Source organism: Drosophila tropicalis, unplaced genomic scaffold (assembly GCF_018151085.1).
Source record: "Drosophila tropicalis isolate 14030-0801.00 unplaced genomic scaffold, ASM1815108v1 contig_158, whole genome shotgun sequence".
Classification (NCBI taxonomy): Eukaryota; Metazoa; Arthropoda; class Insecta; order Diptera; family Drosophilidae; genus Drosophila; species Drosophila tropicalis.
In genome coordinates, this window is record NW_027172602.1 from 9,350,078 (window position 1) to 9,363,819 (window position 13,742).

General features: G+C 39.8%; 1 protein-coding gene across 11 annotated transcripts in view; it reads right to left on the bottom strand.

Annotated features, from left to right (window-relative positions):
- eag (ether a go-go) overlaps positions 1–13,742 on the bottom strand; it is a 49,738-nt gene that overhangs the window by 34,216 nt on the left and 1,780 nt on the right. For all 11 annotated transcript variants that reach the window (XM_068298127.1, XM_068298094.1, XM_068298110.1 and 8 more), the window contains exon 3: positions 3,155–3,774. In XM_068298127.1, coding sequence (XP_068154228.1) covers positions 3,155–3,233 — 79 coding nt within the window. In that variant the 5' untranslated portion in view covers positions 3,234–3,774. The remainder of the gene's footprint in view (positions 1–3,154; positions 3,775–13,742) is intronic.

The following is a 13,742-nucleotide window of genomic DNA, read 5'->3' on the forward strand; positions in this document are numbered from 1 at the left end:
CGTTTGCATAGTAATTGCCCAAAAACTACTCAAACGTTGACCTATTCAGTCAGTCAAAAGGGGCTAGAATATTGTACAAATGTTTGACTTTGCCCACATGGCCTATGCCTAATCAATTGTCAATAGAACTGAGACAACAAACAAACACAACACAACACTCAGAAGTACACACACACACACACAAGGGATTGCTTTTAAAGTGGGCAAAAAGCATTCTGGGCAAACTTCAAAGCCAAACAATAGTATGGCCAATTGGCCATTTCATTTCGTGCTCAGTTTCAGTCTTGCTGACGAAGATCAAACACCGCGCCTCAAGAAAGGCAGTCAAGGGGAATAGGGGGAAAAACTGCCATGTGCACTCGGAGATAAACGTGCGAGGCAAACCGCCAAAGTGACAAAAAACGCCAACAAAAACACAAAACAAAAAGTAAACCAAAAGAAAAAGAGACAAACACAACAACAAACAAAAAAACAAACAAACAAACAGCAGCTACAGAAAAAAGGGCAAAGGGCGGCTTCTCTTTTGTGTGTGTGTGTGAAATGGTTGGACCTTTGGTTCTGGTAATTTTTTTAGCGGTAAGGATTGCGGTGAAGGGGCAGTTGATAGGGGGTTTGGGGGCTATGGGACGCCGCTGCGTGTGCCGCCAGATAAACCAGTGAAAAATGCTTGCCATTGGCACTCTTCTGGTGTTTCTTTTTCTCGGCTTTGGGTTTTGTGTGTGTGTCTGTGTGTGTGTGTGTGCTTCATTTAATGAGTTTGCGACCAAAAAACAGCAAAACCAGCAACACAATTTTTGGCCTATTTGCCAAAAATCGAAGCAATAGGCTGGTCCGTCCTGAATGGGCCATATGGATGGGGCTAAAGACTTTGCATAAAGTCAACTAATTAAAATTGGAATGGGGCGGCTAAAAGGCCCTATCCTCCTCTATATACTTTATATATATATATATTATTTTATGCCCTTAAGCTTACAGCGGGCCAATTTGTTAACGTTGGCATTTCCAAGCTAACAGAATCAAAAGTTCAAGACTAATCCGCGGAAGAGGAGCGCAGAGAGGAAGTGAGGAATATGATTTCATTGAGCAAAAGATAAAACAAACATTCTTTATTTTCTCATTCATTTTGTTTTCTTGTTGAACTTTGCTTAGCCAAAATGATTGAAAACCGGACAAACATTCGGCGTATGTTGGAGATTAATGCCCCATTCCCACTTCCATTCCCACTTCCAGTCTTCATCCAATATACTTATCTATACGCATGCTGTATATTTAATATTTGCTTCTCATACGGTGCGATTTAATATGCAAATGTTTTTCGAACCAAAAAGCCGAGCATAAGAAAATGCAAATCAAAAAAATGGGCAATGGTTTAATGGAAATAGGAGTTTCGACTTGAATATGATATGATACGAATTCTTTGAAATGAAATACCTTTTCACAACAAATCCCGTATTCGATTTCATTAAATGGAACAGTCTCAATTGTTGAATTGTTACCAAAAAAAAAAATGAAGCAAGGGTAACAAAGTCTTATCAAGGTAAAAGGTTCTAATCAATAAAAGTGTTATTTTTTCATGATTTACACAACATTTTTCTTCGTTCTTTTCGTTTCGAAGTGCGTAAACAAATCAAATGGCATGACTGAGCCCCAGTTCCTGTTCAAGTCCCATCAAGTCCGAGTTTTCCACCTGCCACTTTTTTTCCAGGGTTTCTTTTTATTTGCTTTTGGCATGAAAATCACATTTGAATCTATTGCATGAACCTTTGGCACACATCACTTGACGTTGCCGCACTCCCATTCCGCCCATCAGGGGAACGCAATTTTCTCGCCTTTTAAACGACTCAGGTCTTCTCGTCTTCTCGCATCCGTATCCGCGTTCATCTCGGTGCCCTGTGCCCCGAGCCTGTCTGTGTGCATTTCCTTAATTATTATGTTTTTCACATTACACTTTTGAATCGCATTTCCTCTAGAAGCAAGTCGGTAGCCAGACGGATGGTCGGCCCATCTTCTTGTAAAAAAAAAAAAAAATAGCAGCAAAAAGTTTAATTTTTTTGTTCGCTTCTTTTTGCTCTAAGCACACACACACACGCAAATGCACACGCATCCTCAGTTGCTTAGTTTTGCTACGATTTTCATGTCGTTTGGCTGGAAAATCCTTTTAGAAAAAGGCTTTACGTCTCATTCGACTGTCGGGTAATCCGCTTTCGACGACAAGTTGAAGCAGAAGAAAAACTGAAGTCTGAGAGAGAACTATTTTGCCACCTATGGATTCCCAGACGAAGTCAACTTTGATAAGGCTTTTCTGCCACATGAATATGAAGAAATCTTTTGGCTATTACTTAGTAGTTGGCCAAAAAGGGAAAGTGGTAGTGGAATCTGTTGCCTTTGATTTTCCATTAAAATTGAATATTTAAATCATTAAAGTAAAAGATACACCAAATCCATTAAGAGAAAAGGACTAAGTTATTAGTTTATCACTAGGTCAAACCAAAAACATTACACATACGACATGTTGCCAATACTGAGGATCTAAATGAAAACAAATTGGTAGCCTAAAGTGTGTAAACATGTTGTCATTGGCAGCTAGTTTTTAGTATGATTAGTTCAGACTGGTCTAACGAACAGGCACTTCAGTTCCACTCTAACCACACTCATACACACACACACACACACACTCACATACTCACATTTATAATGCTTTGAGGCCTCAGTCGAGTAGTGGTTGGCCATAATTTTGCCATTTCCTATCAATCTCGTCGACAGATTCACCAGAATGGAAAATAGAAAACAACTTTTGAGACACCATAAGAGTCAGAGAGCGATGGAAATTTAGATTGAAAGAGAATTTTCATCTGCTGAAGAGAGAAAGGAGGGGTGGGAAACCACCTTCAAACTATTTTCAAACTGTGTGTGTGTGTCTGTGTGTTATTGCCATTTATAGCCATTGACCATTGGCCATGCGTGTGAAGTTAGATTGCCAAGTTTCCTGTTCGCACTGACAACTTAACGGAAAATGCATTTCAATCGCCAGGGAGAAAAAAAAGTGGAAACTTTCTCCACACTCAGTAATTGGCAGTTAAATTTCAAAGTTTGAACTCAGATTTAGATTGGAATTCGGTTTAGATTTAGGTTTGGGTAATTTTACAGTACTCACGCTGCGAATTGGAGCGCCGGATGATGTTCTCAAGGAATGTATTCTGCGGCGCAACCAGTCCACGTCGTCCGCCAGGCATTTTGACGCCTACACGCTAAACTGTGCTCTGACGTCTGCCTCGCCACGCCTGCACCACCTGCACCACCTCCACCGCCTTTGCTTCGTTCTCCTTGCTAATAGCTAGGTCCTTTCCTGCGTTGACAGTGGCGTGTTGATGCCGATACCGATGGCGATGGCGATGCCGATGCCAATGCCAATGCCGATGATGATGGCAATGGGAAGGGAACTGGCAGTTGGACAACTGATGGATAGATGATGGATGCCTAATGTCCTTATGAAAGGCCTGCTGCTACTGTTGGGGCGGGGGCGGTGGCGTTTTCAACTTGGATTGATGTTCGATTTTGTTAATTTTTCTTTGATTTAGTGGCTGGATTAAGCTACGCTGGACTGGGCTGCTGCTGCTGTTTGACGGCAACTCACCGGCTCCGATCGTTCATCATGCTCTCACTCTCACACTGACGCTCGTTCACACCCAAAAGACTAACATACTCACACGACGATTAGTTGAAGTTGCCGTCAAATTTGACCATTTCACCCAGTCTTATCGGTTACATATGGCACTGCAAGTAAAAATAGATACAAAATATAATAAACTTAGCTATGCCATTCTAATAACGATTAACATCTTAACCGAAACTATTATTACGAAAGGCTAAACAAAACTTCCCCCAAAGATCATTAAACTGCCTTGTCATGAATATATTCTGTCTGGTCTTTCGGTTAAAAATGATATTTATACAATTTAATCCACTTAATTTATGTACTTACATTCAGAGATTGAAAGTACATATGTTGAATAAGTTAATTACGTCATTTGTTATTATTCATTTTAAATATTTAATATTGTTGCTAGGTACATATATGCAGCTAAATGAGTTTGTGTAATGAGTAAATGAAAAGTGACAACCGATTGCATTCATACATACATATAAATGCAAAATTTGTATAAAATATTACGTATACGTACAGGAAACGTTACATTTTTATATTGATTTGTGCATTTATGCTTAATAGTATGTGTAATGTTTGATTAATTAATTATGAAATCAGAATCAGAGCAATGCGTATGCGCAATGTGACCTATGCCCATTTACTTATTGCTGTTATCAGTAACTGACTAACCACGTCCACAGAACATCGATTGCTATTAACATGCACAAGAATTTAGTTTGTATAGCCTGCCAATTAGAATGGATAATTGCACAGCATTCCACCTTTACCTTTACCTCGAGATTTACCAAATCAACAGTAGGAATGCAATTGCATCTAGTTTATTTTAAGTTATGTAGGTGGTTACCAATTATGTTAACCGTTTTAGCCATTACCCAGAAAGTCCCTCTCCCTCGAGAGGAGAGAGAGAGAGTGCAGTTATTTTAGACATTTTGTAATCGGAACTCCTTCTCTAATGCATTAAGCTAATTACAAGACAACAAAAACTAAAAGTCAAAAGTTACTAAATGCCAGGGAAATTAGAAGCCTGCAAAGAAACAAGTAAGTTTAGGGTTGGCTAATATGAGAGACAACAAAAGGGTGTGCAATTAAAAGTGTTGTTGCTCGGTTTAACTCTGCTAAGAGCAAAGATTAGTTTTAAAATGAAAATTCAACAATTTTTGCCCTAATTGAGACTTTTCTATTTCTTTGACAACCATTTTGCAGCAAAGCAAAGCTTTTAATTATTCCTTGTCATTACTGATGGTCTCTTGAACCTGCAATATAAGAGCACCTTAATATGCAGTGAGAATTCGGAATGACCTTTTGACTCGCCCTCGCACTGAAAACAAACTTAACTCACTGCTTATTGAAGAGGAAAAACATTGAAATAAGCAAAAAACCTTGTGTCCTTGTGTAAAAATATAAATATTTCTGATTCCATGCTATTAACTCTTAAGCCAACCATTCTTATGCTGCAATTTACCTCCATCTACTCTTTTTCTTTATGCATTTCCCTTTCGCTTGATTCTGTTTTCTTATGTTGCTGCTGCCGTTGCCAACCTTGTTCGGCATGTTGCCCGAGCTCAGTAATCTTTAATTTCATTAAAATTCAAGCAACACCAACACGACAAGTCCTTTATCCTGGCTGCATTGTTGGTGTTGTTCTGTTCAGTTGCTGCTGCTGGTGCTTATTATAAGCGCACTTCAAGCGGCACCACCGCCTCTCAGGCATTTATGAAATTTCTTCTCAACTTTAATGCGTTGCCTGAGCAACAGCAACAGCAACAGCAACGGCAGCAACAGAACAACATCAGCAACTAAGGAGTCGATGGCAGCAGATGCTGGCCCAGTGGCCCTGTTCAGCAAAAAATTGAGAAAAAATAACAAACTTTTTGCTTTTGCTGTTGTGGCTGGCAGGTAAGAAAGTTGCTTATTATGGACTTAATTAACATCAAAATTCAAACTTGTTTGTTGTGCCAGTAACCAGAAAGCAAACCAAATATATATGCAAGCAACTATCTGATGCTGATAATGGCTAATTTGATTTTCTCGTTAAGTGAAAATGCATTTGACCGAAAGTTTGTTAAGTTTGGTTTCATGGTTTCTGCTGATCGAAGCAAAGTGACTGACAGTGGCGAATATTATAATACATTTCCAACTATGGATTTATAATAAATAAGACCCCTTGACATACTTGGCACGCCCACAAACAAACACACACACACACACACACGCAGACACACCCAGAAGGAGGAGTTTATGACTTTATTGCGACAAAAGTGAAGTGAAACTACTTTGGATTTTGGTGACAGGTTGCTGATGTCGTTGGCCGAGTGACCAAACCGACCACAGAATGACGCTCACCTTCTTTTTGTCAAACATATACATATGTACATACATACAACACACAGATATTTGTACAATGTACAAAACAAAACAAAACATTGAAGTGATGGCAACGGCTGCGACGGCATGTAAATTTGATGCAAGACATGGAGCCTAAGCCTAAGTCTTTCCTGTTTCCCTTTTGCATTTTATGGCTCACTCAAAGTACGTCATAAAAATTAACATGACATGAGGCCATGGGCCGTGAGGCCATGAGGCCATGAGCCAGTGACTACAGCAGTCAGTAGGCGGCCAGTAGGAACAAGAATCTAAGGCACTGAGTTCCTGAGTGACATCGGTGAGCAAGGGCAAGTGTCTCTTTGTATTGTTTTGTTCGTTATCCAAATGGATTGCAATAATATGTATCTGCAAAAGAGAGATAAACTGACCTTTTTTCCCCCGCAATTTGGTTTCGGCAACGCCCTGTCGTTCTAACCACCGGTACATACTCTCTAACCCACCTTTCTACTCTGTCTGCCTCTGTCACTTCCCACACTTCTCACTTACTCACATTTAATTTCCGGTGAACTGCGTTTCGGCTTCAAATATTAATAGAGTTGCCGCATTATTAATGAGATTGTGTCATCAAGAAAATGAAGCCGGCAGCATCCCACCAAAGAGAAAGCATAAGCCAAAGCGAGATAAAGAATGAGAGAGAGCGAGTGAGAGAGAGAGAGAGATGGAACGAGGAAAATGTAACTGAAACTCTCAGAAACTCGTTTCTCTTTTCATTCCATCAGTCCACTCTATACTCTACTTTACTTTACTCCTACGCCTTTTCGCCTCCCTTGTCTACTTTCACCACCCCCCAAACCGAGGGTTATGAACGGTGCGAAAGGAAGGGGGAACAGTGGGGATATGGTGGCTCGAGTGGGGTGACAGGAGCCTATTCAAAAATTTATAAACTTTTTCTGTCATTTGCTGTGTTTGCTCTTTATAAAATCAACGAAACCCAAGCCAAAGGAAGATTAAAAAAAGGGAACAAGAACAAACACACACAGCAACAGTAAAAGTAATAAAAACATTTGTTTTCAAAATTGGAATCAAGTTTTGAGAAACTAATTTTGCAAATATTTCAAAGATATTCTCCCATTTAAAATAAGTTCTTTTAAGGGAGATTAAATTTTCAAAACTTAATGAATGGAATTATTATCTACATTTATCTCTCTCTCACTTTCTTTCGGACTCTCTGTTAGCAGCATCCTGAAAAGACAGTGAGCTAATTACTTAGACTTATCCATGAATCTGGACACTATCATTTTGTGGTCATCATCATATTTTGAGTCTGAGACCCCATTCAGCTTGTCATTTTTTGTGACATTTCATTTAATTGCGTTTACACACATGTTGAGGTTGAGGGGGTAGGGAGAGGAGAAAATCCATAGCAGTCTCCTTCCTAAGCCCATCTCATATATTGCATTCCATTACACATATTCCATTTTTTTTTTTTTTTTTTTGCTTTGACAAAATATTTGCCATTGTTCTAGCTGCATCCCCCAACCAGCACCCTGTATATAAGTATAATAAGTTTTGGGTTATTTGTTTTTGGTATTTCCCTTTTCCCTTTTTCCATTCTTCTCTACACAACTCTCCTGTGTCTCTGTACCTCTATTTCTATCTCTGTCTTTGTCTGCCTTTGTCTTGGCGCAATTGTTGCAACAATTATACAAACACAGACTCGAACACAAAAAAAACCTAGGAAAAAACACAACAATAGATCTAACTCGTCCCTTTGGCTCATGTCGCCCTCACCGAACCCGAGTTCGGGGAGAAGAGAGAGAAATGGCTTGGATAAAGTGAATAAGACAATAGACAATGGACACATGCTACTCGGGATTTGTGGCAGAAGCAGAAAGCAGCTGCACCATACATAATACCTCATGTTGCTGCATTCACATATGAATTGGACAGAGATTGGCATTGCAGTTTGTAAATTGTATTAACATGGTTAAACAATTGATGGAGCTTATCCTCAATTAGGCACAATTAAAGCAACTTTCTCTCTAAGCGTTTAAATGGTCAACTTAACACAATGATTTTTAAATGGAGATGAATCGCTCAACATGTCGTATGAGTGATATGAGTAAACTACTTATTTGCATTTGAATTTACATTCTTCTTTGGTGTGATTTCGACTGAACATTTTATTCATCCAGTCGGAAAATCGCAACTATGTAAATCGAAAAGCCAGAACCCTCGCCTTAGGCCAGGTTCGGCTAATTGATTGACATTTCCTGTCGTCGTTACACAGGCACAAGACATGGGCCAAACCAATGGTCTCTATGCCTATCTCAATCTGTCTCTCTCCTCTCTTTCACTTCTTAATTCTGTCGCAAAGTCAGACAGTCAGTCAGTCAGGCAGTCTGCCAGTCTGTCTGTATGTCTATCTGTATGCAAACATTCTTATATAAGAAATGCGCATAAATACATATACTTAACCTTGATTTTGCCAAGTCGACTGAGCCCAAGCCCAAGCCCTGGGGCCCTGCCCGGGTAGGCTTTTGCGTGATGAGCGCCGCGCCAAAAATGGAGTGGCTTGGGACAAGTTTTCTTCTTCTTCAGTGTTTCTTTTTTTTTTTCGAAGCCACCTTGGACTGGCATCCTAAGTAGGCCAGCAGCAATAGCAACGGTGGCAATTGATTAGCCAGAAAAAAAGGAGAAAAAAAATACAGAAAGCTAAAAGAGACCCCAAAGAGAAAAGTCCCATTTGATCTACTTGTAATAGGGTTTGGGGTGGGCAGATGGAACAATAATTTTCCTTTCCTGTTATCATTAGCACAAACACAGGCTGGAAACCAAATTTGATAAAAAGGATATAGGATAATGGTCAGAGCAACACGAAAGTTAGAAATCTGAGTTCAAGTGGGAAATAACTCAAAACAGCTGTCCATGAGAAACTTGTCCTGCTAGTATTTGTCCTTTAAGTTGTTAACTCAAGTGAAGCCTCGCTTCTAAGTGTCTGTGCTTGAATTCGTTCGCATTTCATAAATTAAGCATTCTATTTATCTTTGGGCTTTCATTTTTATGCCCATTTTGTAGTTAATTAGCCGGAGCCAACCCAAATAAAGGCCAAGTTTGGGGCTTTTCTTTTTGTTGCTTGTTTTGAGATGCTAATTTTCATTCATATTTATTCATTTGACTGTTATGCTAATTTGAAATAATATTTCAAAGTGAGAGACCGTAAAGGGTCATTATGTTTGTTCAATGAGTAACCCCGAAGTTGTCATCATATTCATAGCACTTAGGTAGTCAATTTAGTTAGTCAGTTTATAGTTACTCCAACTGACAGTCTCTCTCTCTCTCCCTCTCGCAGTCACACTATTCAGTTGGCATTGGCAAATTAATCGACAGTGGTTTAACGATTGGACCAAAGTCATACAAAGTTCCAGTTCGTTTTACTATGGGATGTGATTTGATTTTATTGTTGCGGCGGCTTATCAGCTTTTCCCTTCGTTTTTACCATTTCTGCTGGCCCTGCCTGTGCCCTCCCACACCGTGGCTGGTTTTTAGCTTTTAGCAAATTCAATTTGATCTCTTCTTCTCTTTCTCTTGCTCGCTGGTTTGCTCACTGTTTATCGATTAATTTGCTCTAGGCCAGAGTCAACGGTAAGAGACAAGGGCGGAGCTCGGGGGGCGGGCGTGGCGACCTCTGCATCCCTATCCAATTAGACTTTTGTGCCCGAAAAACGTGCAATGCAATAAAATACACACCAACAAACACACACGCTCAAAGGGAGAGTGAGTGAGAGAGAGAGAGAGAGAGAGAGAGAGAGAGGGGTATGCATAGTATATATGCTTATATTCTTCTTTTTTTACTACTACTTTCTCGACCGTCTTCCGTCTTTTTCTTAGTCGCGGACTGCTCTTTGCTTTGCACGCAAGGTCAGTGCAGTGCAACACATAATTTTTCCTCTGCTGCTGCTGCTGCCAAAGAACACTTTGCATGGCATTTCTTGCATGCAAGAACTGGCTTCTCACCTTTGCTGCAAGGGTCTCGGCATGCCCCTGCCCCGTGTATCCCATTTTTCTTTATTGTTTTCAAGCATTGCACACAAAATTTTTTCTGAATGTATCCATATCCGTATCCTTGTGCCGCTTCCAAGTTGCGAGCTAACTCTAAATGCCACGCCCACCTGACGCCCCTTGGTAAGGCTAAAAATAGAAGTCGTCCCCCCTCTGTCTCTACTCTCTTCTGGCCATAAACGCCCCTCAATGACCCCAAACCAAATCGAAAATCGAAAGTGTGCCAAGTCGAAAGACGAAAGGCAAATGGCAACAAAAGGAAATTGTGTCATAAAAACTTTTTCGATTGCGCGAGTCTCCTCTACTAGTAGCAACAGCAACAGCAGCAGCAACAACAACTCACTTGAGCAACTTCAGCCAGGTCCTTTGTCTTGCCTTTGAAGAAGTCGAAGGAGAGCACAACAGCAGAGAAGTGTGAGAAGAGAGTAGGTGAATTTACTGAGTTAGCCAGCCCCAGACGCCAGGAACTGAGGAGACTTGGCTGGCCGAGTTATTCCCTTCTTTTTTTCCACTTGTTTCTATTGTTGTTGTTGTTGTTGTTGCTGTGTAGGGAATATTTACTTGTCATGGAGGCTAAAAGCAAAGCTCACGCCAAAAAATATTGACATAGTAAGGAGAACTCACACACACAAAGAGATACATACACATACATTCTAAATAAACAATAGACCAAAGAAAAGAAAAACAAAATCGAAGAAAAGCAACCAACGGATGCCTTCTAACCCTTCTCTACTCTATATACATACATATATATCTATATATACATATCCTACATGCTACATGTCCTCATCCGAACAATCCCAAGCCCATTTTTACATCCTTCCATTCTTCTATCCTTTATGCTGCGACTTTTGGGCAGACGACAAACTGGCGTCTACAGTTTGAGAGTCAAAGCTCTCTCTCTCTCTCGCGCCTTTAATGCTTTCTTACTTTTTGGTTTAGTTAGGAGGACAAAGACAAGACCATGATAACTTTAATTTTAAACCTTCCTATTCATAGTTAAATAAGTTTTTTTATTTATTGATGGGACCTTGATCAGTATGATTGAAAAAGAAAATCAATCACTTTTGATGAAAATTCCAAATTATTCGCAATAATCTTTCCATAAGAACTGCATCCTTGGTGCTCGTTTAGGCTTCTTATATTTAAAGCTCTGCGGATTGTCCAAATCAGCTTGATAATACCCTCTAAAAGAAAGGAATAAAGTTGCTTTTGGCTGATCGAATTAGAAGTCCTCAAACTGTCTCTGACTGGCGAGGAAGATCTAACGAAACAAACGAAGGCTACACATGATAACCAATATTTGGGATTGTATAAACTTGTCAATTTAGATTCTACAGGATGGCCTCAATGTCGATTCGTTTACATTTTCAATTTATATATGTGCTATGAGGCTCTTAAAAGCTTTTAGGAGCTGGCCCAACAAAAAAAAAGAAGGAAACCCAAAAAAAGGAGAAAAAAAATGGAATAAACAAGAAGAATTCATAAATTAATGCGTGGCATGTTGTTGGCTATTAAAAGCAATGAGCAAGCAAGCACATGAGGGTAGAGCCCACAAGCCAACAAGAGAAGCTAGGGACCTACACACACACACACACACACACACACACAGACACACTTAGATATTTACATAAAAACAACATCAAGCAAAAAGAGCAGAAACCAAAAAGCAAAAGCCAAAAGCAAAAGCCAAAAAAGGAAAAATTTACATTTTCTGCACGTGCTCGCCTGGCTTCGACTTTGGCTTCTGAGCCTGAGCCTGAGTGAGCCTAAGTCTATGTCAAACGTTTATGGCATGGCGACAAAGCGGCGAGCGGGTCACAACCACAGAGACACAGAGAGACACACACACACACACTTACACACTCACATACACAGTTATTGTCAAACAGTGGCAAGCCAACAACATTTCACTATTCAACCATTTTACATATGTAATTGTCTCCTGCTAGCAGATCTCATTGGGTAGCTAGCTGACTAGGCATTGTGAAAACTGAAACTGGATGAGATGGTGGTGAGGTTTTGTGAGGATTTTCGGCTTTTTAGAGGGTGTAACTAGGAAAAGGAGAGCAAGGAGAAGGAGAACTGTTAATAAACTTGTTTTGATACGGCAACAATTTGACACAAGGTCAACGAGAGGACAAGGACACGGAGGTCAGCAGGTGGTCCAACTTTGCCAGTGTTCAATAAACACGTTTGCATGCATGTATGTATGTATGTATGTAGTTGCCACTCTTGTTGCATCTATGCAGCAAATGCCATGCAGAAAATAACAAAATGAAAAAGCAAAACTAACCAGCTGACCATCGGAACGGAAACGGAAGCGACAAGGCTCGAAAACGGATGCCAAATATAAAACATAAAAAACATTTGCGGCAAAAACAATGCCAGATAAAACACATCCACCCCCACCCCCACCCCCTCACACACACACAAATCAAGCAAAAACAACGGATGGCTGAAAGCGGGGGTTGGGGATATGAGTGATGTTGTGGTAGGATTCCCACTGATTTCAACCTCAATCGAAATTTTGGCAAATACCGTGGACGTGGAACATATGTAAGCCTTTATGCATACATACATACGCACACATACATACATACATACATGCATAAATAGGATAAATATATGTTTTGGCAGCAGAATGCCAACCAACCAACCAACCAGCAAAAATAAAAGATCAAAACCTTTTAAATGTTTCATATTAAGGACCATTTTTTCAGTGTTCAAGGAATGCTGCATACATTTAAATAGGTTTTTTTTCTTTTTATTAACAAAGTCAACACTAACTTTCATCCTGCTGTAGTCTTTATTTTACTGGATTGAATGGTATATCAAATATATTTATGGCTAAGTTTCTCATTGTAATAACTGCTTATATCAGCATTTAAATGTTAAATCCATTTCCGTTCAACTTCAACTTTGTCTTAATGAATATCGTTTACATAATAGATATGTTTCATTAATTCAAAATAAAGTCTTGTACTTCAAAGTAAAGTAAAGTAGATATTAAAGCCTACTCAAGGAATGAAGGAAGCGCATGAAATATGTCAGAAAAGGTAAATATTTTATGTAGCATACTTTCCAGGCTCTTAATAAGTGTGCTCCGTCTCTCTCTCTCTCTAGCTTTTGCTCTTGCTCTCTTAGTTCTATAGCCGCAAATTGCTCAATTGCCAACAATGGATGGATGGCGGATAGGAAGCCCGGAACTTCACAGCTGATTGATTAGCTTCGTTCTGACTCTTGATGGACTAAACAGAAAACAAGGCATAGAATTTGCCCTAGACCGAGTGAATAATAATTTGCTTAGGAAGACTCGCCTCCACTTATGCAACACATTACACACACACACACACACATACACACTCACACATGTACGCACAGGATGAAAGGGGATGAGAGAGGGGAGGGTCACACAACCAGCTTGATTAAAATTAATGCCACTAACTAAGCATCAAAAACTTCTAGTTGTTGCAACTATGATTACAAATTGAGCAAAATGAAAATGGGAATGCGAAATTTTTTTTTTTTTTGTTGCTTTGTTGTTCGTTCTTGCAATTGCTTATGAAATATTTAAACGCGGAAAGTAGAAAGGACCATGAGGAGGTTATCAAAAAGGGGGGAGCTGCGGTGGGGGTGCGGTGCCTTAGCATCATCATCAATCTTTGTCAACCCCGTTTGGTCAGCG